Below are 11,610 nucleotides of genomic sequence, written 5' to 3' on the forward strand. Positions count from 1 at the left end.
ACCCCTTTACAGCATTGGGGGCTGAATAATTTTGAACACAACTGTATGTTTAAAGGAAGATTTTTAATATTAAATACCTGACAAACAGTTATTGAGCAGGTTCCTCTTTCTGTCTTGGCCTCTTTGTGAGGAACCTCTCCGTGGTCAGCTGCTTCTGCCGCCTTTTGAGCATTCCTCTGAAAGGGGACACGATCCTTTCATCATAGGAGTTTGAAAAGTTATGTGCCAGAGCCGTGTCCGGGTGGTGCTGCTGCGCTATAGTCTGCACAAACTGCCAGCAGAGCAGGAAATTTTTCAGGTCCCTGGTGGACAGCTGTTCCTCCTCTGGCTCTTCTTCCTGCTCCTCCATAGCCTGTGCCTGCATCTCGACCAGCTCCTGGGTGGACAGTTCCTGGTCGTGGCCCTCCACCAGTTCAGGAATGTCCTCTGTGACCTCGAGGCCCATGTTCCTCCCCAAGGCCACAATGTCCTGCATCACCGTGGACTCTGGTGCAGGTGCAGAAACACCAGTAGCCACACAGTCTGGCCAGAGCGGGCGCCACGCAGAGTTCAAGTTCCTCTGACTGATGCTGTCCCAGGCCCTGGCGATCATCTTGAGGCAGCCGATGATATCAAAGTGCTCCTTCCAAAATTCACGGTGGCCTCGGTCACCTTGAAGCACTCCCAGAAAAGCTCCTTCATGTAGCTCTTCTTAAAGTTGGCGATGACCTGCTGATCCATCAGCTGGAGTACTGGGGTGGTGTTAGGCGGCAGGAACATTATCTTGATAAAGCTAAATTCCTGCAACAAGTTGTCCTGAAGGCCTGGAGGATGGGCAGGAGCATTGTCCATGAGGAGCAAGGCCTTCAGTGGCAGGTCCTTCTCCACAAGGTAACACTTCACAGCTGCGCCAAAAGCGTGATTGACCCAGTCCACAAACAGGGTGCGTGTGACCCAAGCCTTGGCATTGGATCGCCACATCACCCTTAACCTTGTGCTTCTTGAAAGCCCATGGATTCTCTGAGTGGTAGACAAGCAAGGGCTTAATCTTCAGGTCCCCGCTGGCGTTGGCACAGAAGAGGAGGGTGAGATGGTCCTTCATGGGCTTTGTGGCCCAGCAGCTTGCTCTCCTCTTGCGTCAGGAAGGTCCTTTTGTGCATCCTCTTCCAAAATAGCCCGGTCTCGTCATAGTTGAAGAACTGCACTGGACGGTAGCCCTCTATCGACACTTCCTCCAGGAACTCCGTGGCAAATTCCTCAGCTGCAGTACCATCGGAGCTGGCAGCCTCTCCGTGCCTGACCATGCTGCGTATGCCGGAACTGGTCTTGAAGCGGTCAAACCAGCCTCTGCTTGCCTTGAACTCTTCTGGCTCGGCTGAGGTTCCTGGCTGTTGCTCCACAAAGTCTGCATACAAGGCCCTGGTGTTCTCACAGATGATAACCTCAGTCACTGTGTCCCCGGCACGCTGCTTCTCCTGCATCCAGATGACCAACAACTTCTCCACCTCCTACAGGACAGCTGGCCGGTTCTTTGCGATCCTGGTGACACCCTTCGCTGCATCTGTGGCAAGGATCTTCTCCCTCATCATCACTATGGTACTGATGGTAGATGGATTCCTGCCGTACTCTCTGGCAATGTCCGCGATGCGCTTGCCTCCATCGTACTTCCGGAGGATCTCCTTTTTCATCTCCAGGGTGATCTCCTTGGTCATCTTCCCAACCTCAGCAGAAGCAGGCTTCTTGGGACCCATGTCAGCTGTTGCTACGTTAAAAAAAACAAAAGGCAGTGCTTTACATCCGCTTCACCTTCCCACACACCTTCCCACACCTGGCCAAAACTGCTCTGGACAAACAAGTGGCATAACACCCCCCCAGGACAAGCCAAGGAAAAAAACACAGAACAAATGCAGACCAACCTTTTGCTGTCCCAGAACTCCACTGCAGGCCACACCACACGAATGCCCACACGAACTGCAGGAGGATGCCTTACCAAAGGAAAAAAAATTAAACTTGGCCTAACCTCCCCCCCCCCCCAAAAAAAAACAGGAGAAGAAATGCATAACTACCTTTTGCTCTCTAAAAAGTTCTGGAAAACGCCAACGTCACTGAAGACCATACCACACCAACCTCACCAAAACAGGATGCCTAAAATAATAAAACTTGGCATTACCTCCCCCACAACACAGGAGAAGAAATACAGACCTACCTTTTGCTGTCCCAGAAGTTCTGGAGAAGTCCCCTGAAGGCCACACCATACCACACGACAGAAAGGATCCTTACAGTAAAAAAAAAAATAAAAAAAAAAATCAAACTTGGCATCAGACTTTTGCATTCAACCCCCCCCCAAACAGAAGCTACTGTACCCCGTAAGTTTCCCCTGCAGGGTACTCAAAATTGTAAATCACATTTCTGCACGTTTCTCCCACACAGAACCAATGCAATAGCAGATCCAAATTCTCCCAGGAAAAAAATTAAAATGAGACTCCTGCAGGATTCTCTCCCACCCAAGGAAAGCAATAGCAAGGAAAAAAAATTAAAATCCCAAAGCAAGACCTAGCCAGACAAAGAAAACCACTGCAGTTCCCCCAAAAGTAAAAATAAAAATGAGACTTATGCAATAAAACCCACCACCCACACAGGAGAACAAATGTAAACTTACTTTTTGCTGGCTGGCCAAGAAGTTCTGCAGATCTCCAGAAGAGACCAAAGTTTAAAATATCAATCATCAATGCCAAATCGGTGGAAAAAAATATTTTTAAGATGGGTAGCCATACCCAAGTACTTTGCATTTGAAGAAAAACAGTGATGTAGCGTAGCGCAGGATAAGCGTGCCACACAGCTAGGGTTGACCTTAAACTACAGGCAACCCATCTTGGTCCCAAAACTCCACCAATCTTTATAATTTCAATTCCAAGTTGTTCTGATATTTTGGTAAATTCAATCTGGTTCTTACTGGATTGATGAAAAATAGTATATATTTTATCAATGAATATTTTGAAATGATTTACTTGCTTTATTTCCTTTATTGAGTAATCTAAAACAAGTTGGAGGCGATAGTTCTTTAAACAGTGCCATATTATTATGTTTGGAAAGTCTTTTTTTTAATCCTAGTGCTCACTCCAGATTTTCTCCCAAGCATAACACTTGCACCATCAGAGCAAAATCCTATTACATTTTTTTTTGTAAGTAGTTCTTAGTAAGCCCAAGTTTATTTAAACTTTCCATAGCTGAAGAACATACTGTCTCTGCATCTTGTTTCTCCAATTCAGCTAGCTCAACAAAAATTGTTGGAGATGAAACTGAGTCCTCAATTTTAAAGAAAAGTATAATAACTGGTTTGCAAGGTATTTGTTGAAGCTTTGTCAATAATCAAACATATTTTCTTACCGTTTTCAATAATTATAGTAAATATTTCTTTTTTAATTTCCTTTGCAATAAAATCAACTATTTTCACAGCAGTTTTACATGAATGCAATCCTATTCCCATATCTAATACATTTTTCATTTGCATTTAAATCTCATTTTCTATGTCTGAAAATAGTTTACATCTTTTTTACTGGCTGTAAACTGTATTAAGTACTCTACAGGTAGTACTGAAATATTTTTTATTCATTGTATCTACTATGTTTGTTATAATATCCTGCTCACGTATTTTGAAGTTGTCTTTACAAATGTTATGAGCCTTTGATGAAAAATGTTCTTTCATTTTTTTCCATAGAGAAGCTTGTTGTACCACTGTTTTTCCCTGAAGCCTCAATCTGAAAACCTTTCCACTCTTTTAACACATGAACACCTTTCTCTTTTATGAAATCATATTTTGCACAATACTCACAACCTAACCTTTTGTTAGAAATTCCCAGTCCTTCATATTTTTCCTTAAAATTTTTATATATATATTTTAAATTAAAATTTATACCCCACCTATTTGGTCCGAGAGGACCACTCTAGGCGGCTAACCAGCATGCAGGAAGACTATTTACAATATTGAAGTTGTGATTTTCTATTTCAATTGACGTGCTGCTTTCTTCAGGCTGGATTTGTTGTGCTAGTGACTGTATCGAACCTCCCAAGTCCAATTCTGATAAAACAGAAGAATCTGACTTTGTTTTCTTACTGAAAAAATCTGTCAAACTGTGTTGCCTTTTCATCCTTAGTTTCAAGGGCTACGTTAAAAAAATCTTTTAAAATATAATAACATTTCTTTATGGACATGTAAGTAGAAGCATACATCTCAGTCTCACCCTGAGTACAGAAATCATGGTCCCATGGCAGCATGAAAAATGGTACTGTAAATCCATACAACAAGGATGCAAAAAATGTGGCAGATGTATTAAGCACGGTGATGAGATAAAGTGTAAGGAGATAATTCAACAGCCAATGTTTGTTTATTTATTTATTTATTTATTCGATTTCTACCCCGCCCCTCTAGACAGCGTCTACTCAGGGCGGCTTACAAGTAAAACACAACAATATGAACAAATATAAAATCATAAATTTTTTTGAATTATTTACAATTATAGTTACAATATTAGCACTTGATTAGAAAGCAGAACATTGCCAAAATGGCATGCATAAGGAAAGAGAAAAAGGACTATGGATGAAATCACTTAATTGACTGGAGGGAAGGCCTGTTTAAATAGCCAGGTTTTTAACTGGCTTTTAAACACACCCATTGAGGGCGCCAGCCGAATTTCTGTTGGTAGGGTGTTCCACAGCTGAGGGGCCACGGCCGACAAGGCCCGGTTTCTTGTTTTTTCCTTCCATGCCTCCCTCGGCGTCAGGCCCCTCAGCCGTCCCTGCTGGCTCTGGCGGGTGATTCGGGTAGATCTTGATGGAAGAAGACTGCGTGCCAAATATTGAGGTCCCAAACCGTTTAGGGCTTTATAAGTAATCATAAGCACTTTAAAGTCAGCTCGGAAATGAATGGGTAACCAGTGCAAGGCAGCCAGTGTGGGGGAGATATGCTGATATTTCCTCACCCACTTAGAAGTCTGGCTGCTGCATTATGGACCCCCTGAAGCTTCTGCGCCAACCTTAAAGGCAGCTCCACGTACAGTGTATTAAAGTGGTCTAATCTCGAGATTACGAGCGCATGGACTAGAGTAGTGAGGGCCCCCCGATCAAGATATGGTTGCAGCTGGGCAATCTGCCATAGATGGAAGTAGGCGGAGTGGACCACAGACACCACCTGGGTTTCCGGGTCCAGATGTATCCCCAAGCTGCAGACCTCACTCTTTGCGGCAAGAGTCATCTCCCCAAAAGAGAGAGAGTCACCTATGCCACTAATGGAAGGGCCACCCACCCTCAAGACCTCCGTCTTGTCCGGGTTCAGCCTCAACACATTCGATTGAATCCATTCCAGAACAGTCTCCAAGCAGCACTGAAGGGACAGAACAGCATCCACTGAGGTAGGTGAAAAGGAGATGTAGAGCTGTGTGTCATCAGCGTACTGATGGCACGATGCCCCGCACCTCCTGATGACCCCACCCAGCGGCCTCATATAGATGTTAAACAGCATTGGAGAGATGATCGACCCCTGCAGGACCCCACAGTTGAGGCTCCACGGGGCCGAGACCCTCTCCCCAAGCTGTATTCTGGGGATGGTCCTCCAAGAAGGAACAGAGCCAGGTGAGTGCCAGGCCACCGACTCCCAACTCGGAGAGCCTCCCCAGGAGGATACCGTGGTCAAACGGTATCAAAGGCAGCTGAGATATTGAGGAGGACCAATAAGGACATACTCCCCCTGTCAGCCTCTCTCAACAGGTCATCTATCAGTGCAACCAGTGCCGTCTCCGTACTATAGCGCGGCCTGAAGCCCGATTGGAATGGGTCCAGAGCATTGGTTTCGTCCAGAAGTGTCTGAAGCTGATCTGCCACCACCCTCTCAACCACCTTGCTGAGGAAAGAAACATTGGCGACGGGCCTATAATTTCCAATGTCGTCCACTGCCAAATTTAGTTTCTTCCTAATGGGCCTAATGAGTGTCTCCTTGAGGGCAAGGGGAACCTTGCCCTCCTGAAGAGACCCATTCATTATTGCAGTGGCCCATTCAGTTGTTACAGGCTTGGCTGCTTTGATTAGCCAGGCCGGGCAAGGGTCGAGAGAAGAGGTGGAGGCCTGACAGCGATCAAGCACCTTGTCCACCAAATCTGGTGTCACAGGCTGAAAGGAGTCAAGAATTACTGGGCAGGACGGAGCGCTGGACATCTCTGCTTGATCCATTGTGTTTAAAAAAGGAGAAAGGTCACGGCGGATGGCCTCCACCTTAGATTTAAAAAATGCTGCAAATTGGTCAGGTGAGATGCTAGTGGGAGGCCGTTCACCTAGACCAATTCCAGGTAGATCGTGAACTATACGGAAAAGTTCCGCCTGCTGGTTGGAGGCTTCGCTTATCCGGTCAGTGATGTGAGATCTTCTAGCAGCCTTTATCTTGGTTAGGTAAAGGTTAGTTGCGATCCTGACAGCTATCTTATTATAATCAGTCGGTTTCTTTCTCCAGGCACACTCTATCCATCTCCTTATTCGCTTCATTGCTCATAGATCCTGATTGATTGTACCAGGGTCCTAGCTGAGCTCTGCTCCGGAGAGGGCGTTTGGGTGCGATTGTGTCGACAGCCCTAGTAGCAGCGGAGAACCAATCGTCAACCAGAGCTTCAACAGGAGTGCCAGACAGATACCGCTGGTATCCTGGAATCTCATTGGATCCAGTAACCTTCGAGGGCAGACCATCAAAATAGGTCCCTGCTCCCTGAGGAGAGGAAGTGCCATTGTGAGGTTACATTTTATTAAGTAATTGTCTGACCATGACAAGGGGACTGACACAAGGTCAGTCACCATCAGACCACGCTCACTACACTCGTTGGAAAAAAACAGGTCAAGCATATGGCCACCCATGTGCATGGGGCCATTGACATGTTGGGACAAGTTCAAGGAAGCCATGGTTTCCAAGAACTCAAGAGCTGGACAGGATAACTGCCTCTGGATGGATGTTGAAGTCACCCAGGACCAAAAGTCTCGGGGACTTCAAAAGTGCCACAGAGACGAAGTCCGCCAGCTCCGGTAGGGAGGTGGCTGGGTCACAGGGAGTGCGGTAACTCAGCATGATCCCAATACCATCCCTAGCCCCAATCCGCACATGAAGGGCCTCCAAACCTGGCTTCACAACCGAGGAGCGCCTTGTAACCTCTAAAGATTTTCTATGGACAATGGCAACTCCCCCCCCGCCCCTCCAGTCTTCCCTGGTGCTGGACTGCATAACCCGGGGGACAGGAAAGGGTCAGAAAAACCCCTCCTTCCCCGCTCATCCAGGTCTCAGTTATGCACACCAAGTCTGCATCCTCCTCCAGAATCAGATCTTGTATGAGCTGGGATTTGTTGGATACAGACCTGGCGTTCAACAGGATCAGCTTCAGAGTGGAGGGCTAGCTAGTCTGCCTACCTCAATTTTGGCAGTTGGTCACAGTTTCAGAACAGTGAACTGCCTTCAGACATCTGTTCACTGTTCTTCTAACACGGGTGGGCACTGTGTCACCGCCATATCTCCCTCTACCCAAAACCACACCGATGTTAAAACCCTCGCTGGGGAAACAGGCCCTCCTCTCCATGTCAAAAAAAAGGGGGGGGAGGAAGAATTGAAGAGAATGCACTAAAGAAATGGAATAATACAGCAAACAATGAAACAATAATATGATAATAACAATTAACATATAATAAAGCAATTATTACAATTTAACATATAATATCTGAAAGGCAGTAATATCTAAGAAAAGACATAAGAATAAAAATAGAATAAATTAAATTGAAATAAGTTAAGTTAAGGTTGGGTTACCCCTCGTATAGTCCTCATATAGTCCTTTTCCGCCTCTCTCTGACTTGGACTTGGACTGTTGTTCGTCCTGGTGTATAAAACGTCCTGGAGATTTGAGGCGTGGAGTTAAAAGTACAGTTAAAAGTACAGTTCTTATAAAAGGGGTATGGTTCGAGTCTTTCATCAGGGAGGAAATGGAGACAACAAAGCAGTAGCAGAGGGCAGTTTTCTCAAGGTGCAACATTGTGTTTTGTAATTGCAACCCCCTGGGATTCCACAACCGGGAAGATTTAAATTGGGTTTCTCCAGCTCTTTTGGGAAGTTCTCAACCTCCACAGCAAATTCTCCGGTCTCTCCCAAGCCAAACCGTGGGCTACACCACCTTCCCTGGGAAACCCCCGAGCGTCTCCAAGTTTCACCGGCGTCCTGCAGCTGCATACCATAGGCGGGACTCCAATGAGTTCCAGGCTCTCCCTGGTTTTCCACTCCCTCCTCGCCAATCTCCAGCAGCCACTAACCGCAATTCCCCTTGGTCATGCACGTTGTTCTTCTAACTCCACCGACCAGCCAAGACTTAAACCTGCAATTCGGGCCCAGCATGGACTCTATTTGCTCGTACGCTCGCTCGTGGGTAGTCTCCCTGCCGCTTGCTCCGCTCGCTTTGCTGAGCTCCGCGTCCTGAGAAAGCCATTTTGTCAGCTCAGTTAAAGATAAAAGCTTTAACGAGCTGCAACGATTTTAGGTGTGTAATAGCCAGAGTGGGGCTAAAAAGAACAAGAAAGAGCAAGAAAACAAAGGAGGACGAAATGAGGGCAGAAAGGGGAGGGGGGGAGAGAAATAAAAGAAAGAGAGGAACCGCCTGGTGCAGAGGAGGTAGCACCGGGCTGTCCTCTCAATGGCTTCCTTTCTGCAGTCTCCTCCTGAAAAATTACAGTTAGGAGCTGATTGGCTGGTGCGTTATCTCCTTCCATTTTATCTCACTTTTTGTCCACTTCATCTCTTCACCAGGCTTAATACATTGATCTGCCCCAATGTGAATAATAGTCTCTGTAAAGCGCCATTACCAAAATGCAGCCTCTCTGACCACTCCCATCTCCCTCAGCACCTCAGTTAGGGGCCCTTCCTGGCAGTCTCCCCTCCTTCTTCATACTGCGCCATTTTGATGCCCTCCTCCACCACTGCAGGCTAATAATGGCTCCTCTCCTCTCTGGCCAGCCCACAGCCAGCCCAGTAACCGAGTCCAGTCATACTGGCTCCTCTCTCAGTCTCTCGGGTAAAATGCCCCTACTGGGATATGTGTGTGTGTGGGGGGGGGGCAAGAGTAAGTGTGAACATTTTGCCTGCCTTGAAAATACTGTTGGGTGCAACTTGACAGATACAAGAAGAATGAAAACACATATAACCCCCCCCCCTCCAGCACTTCATGGTATATATTTGAATCTTTAAAGCATCAGGGTGTGTTGGGGACTGTCTAAAATTTAAATCTCGATTTAGAAGTTAAATCCATGCATAAAAACTGTAAACTGGTTTACAACTTCTGTCTAAACAGCATTTCTTCTCATGACTTAAGCATTACCTGTATGGTCACATGTTCCTAGACGGGCTTCCGCACTAGTTCAAACAGTCCGTTTTCAAATGATTTACAAAAATCTTCAGGAAGACCCGAATCCTTAGCTATTCACACAAAAACGGACTGTTTGGGCCCCAGAAACATTTAGGTTGCTGTCTGAGACCTGTGCCCTTCGTTGGGTCTGCTTTGGAGACCGACTTTTGGAACAAAACAGAAGGACTAGGAGGGAGCGAGGCCTGGGGAGGACTGGTCTGACTGAAGCTCTTTCCACATATTCCTTGCACTTAAATGGTTTCTCCCCTCTATGGATTCTTTGATGGTTTCTATATGATCCACTGTCACTGAAGCTCTTTCCACATTCCACGCATTTATATGGTTTCTCCCCAGTGTGGATCCTTTGATGTCTACTCAAGTGACCGCTCTGACTGAAGCACTTTCCACATTCCGTACATTTATATGGTCTCTCCTCTGTTTCGGGCATTTTGATTCAGGGACTTCTCTGGTGACCGTTACTGGTCTTCTTTGATTTCCAAACGTCTTTTTTTCCTGTTTCTGACTCAGTAGTTTCCCGAGTGTTCTTACCATTGTGTTCTTTACCTGAGTGAAAAGAGCCTCGTGGTGCAGTGGTTAAAACGCTGTACTGCAGCTAAAACTGTGCTCACGACCTGGGGTTCAAATCCCAGGTAGCCGGCTCAAGGTTGACTCAGCCTTCTATCCTTCCGAGGTCGGTAAAATGAGTGCCCAGCTTGCTGGGGGGCAATGTGTAGCCTGTATAATGAAATTGTAAACCGCCCGGAGAGTGCTTGTAGCGCTATGGGGCGGTATATAAGTCCAAAAATAAATAAATAAATAAATAAGTCAATGTTTCAGTGACAGTGGATCATAAAGAAAATATGGAAGGATCCACACAGGGGAGAAATGCTTTACGTGAATGGAATGTGGAAAGAGCTTCTGCTGAAGTGACAGTCTACATTCCCATCAAAGGACACTGGGGAGAAAACACATCAATGCATGGAATGTGGGAAGACCTTCACCTGCTTTGAAATTCAGGGCTTTCTGGTTATGAAATAACAAACATGCTTATTTATTTATATCCATGTGCAGTAAGGCAGGTTATGAGAGTGGTGAGATTCCTTTTGGCCTCCCTGGCGTAACCCACATGGAATAGCCCAGTCGTAGGAGCCGGAGGCTAGGTCACCTCACTGTTTTTGATGGGGGGAAACGAGGTTGGGAAGGAAAGTGGGGATAGGTGGTAGGTAGAAGAGGAAGAGAGAGGGAGGGAATGGGGCAAAGTTGGGGGAGATGATAGAGAAAATCCTGTTTTATAAGGTTTCAGTATGAGTACTTAATAGTCTCTTAATATTTTTCACATAAAAAGAATATTAATACTGTAGTATAGATAGCTGTTTATAGCAAAATGTTTCATCGTTCAATATAAAGTGAGACTTGATAACAATCACCGGGATTGTTATATACCGTTTTACTTATCTGCTGTCTGGTATTATTAAAAAGATTTTTTTTAAATCCCTGAAATACAGTGGTGCCTTGCTTAACGGCCGCCCTGTTTAATGATGAATCCTCATAGCGATTAAGTTTTTGCGATCGCAAAAGCGATCGAATTGCGATGATTTACATGGGAAAAAATCGGTTTGCAATGATCAGTAAGCTGTTTCACTTATCAATTTTTGCATAGCAATGTTTTCCCAACAGCTGATCGGTGGTTCCAGAATGGCCGCTGGGTAAATATAATGGCCACCCACTGTGTTTTTGCCCAGATTCCTCGCTTACCGGGCAGCGAAAATGGTGGCCGTATGGAGGATTTTCGCATTAAGGTGGGTTTTTTCCCCGAAGTCACCTGCTCTTTGCTTTGTAGTAGTTCCTGATGACGAAAGTCCTGCGCCTTCATTAGTCAAGGGTAAATAGACATGGAATAATGAGATCAGTTTCTGGATTAATTGAACATTCCACTGCCAGTCTCTTCATTCTTAGTTTTATTTTAATTTCAGTAGTCTTTGGAGAAAAGCCGATCACCGAGAGAGTGAGATGTTCAGCTGAAAAAGCCTGGGAGCATCGGTGTGCACGTGCGCATGTGTGTGTGTACGCATGCGTAGGTGTGATTAGGGAAATGACTCAAGTGAGAAGAGCAAAGGTGCTGTCAAAAGGTTCAAATGGAGTTTTAGGCGGTTCACCGATGTAAGCAGCAATACGAGGAGTCTGAACTTCCAAAACAGAATGATTTTTATTAGCTTGTAAC

General features: G+C 45.7%; 1 protein-coding gene across 1 annotated transcript; it reads right to left on the reverse strand.

Moving 5' to 3' along the window:
- Positions 1–1,487: 1,487 nt before the first annotated feature.
- Positions 1,488–5,027, reverse strand: KIAA1586 (KIAA1586 ortholog). The gene is given in 5 exon segments (XM_078376810.1): positions 1,488–1,700; positions 2,754–3,080; positions 3,083–3,160; positions 3,163–3,313; positions 3,315–5,027. Coding segments are annotated over 5 exon segments (945 nt in total). The 5' UTR covers positions 3,491–5,027.
- Between the last annotated feature and the right edge of the window lie 6,583 nt (positions 5,028–11,610).

Source organism: Pogona vitticeps, chromosome 5 (assembly GCF_051106095.1).
Source record: "Pogona vitticeps strain Pit_001003342236 chromosome 5, PviZW2.1, whole genome shotgun sequence".
NCBI classification, from domain to species: Eukaryota; Metazoa; Chordata; class Lepidosauria; order Squamata; family Agamidae; genus Pogona; species Pogona vitticeps.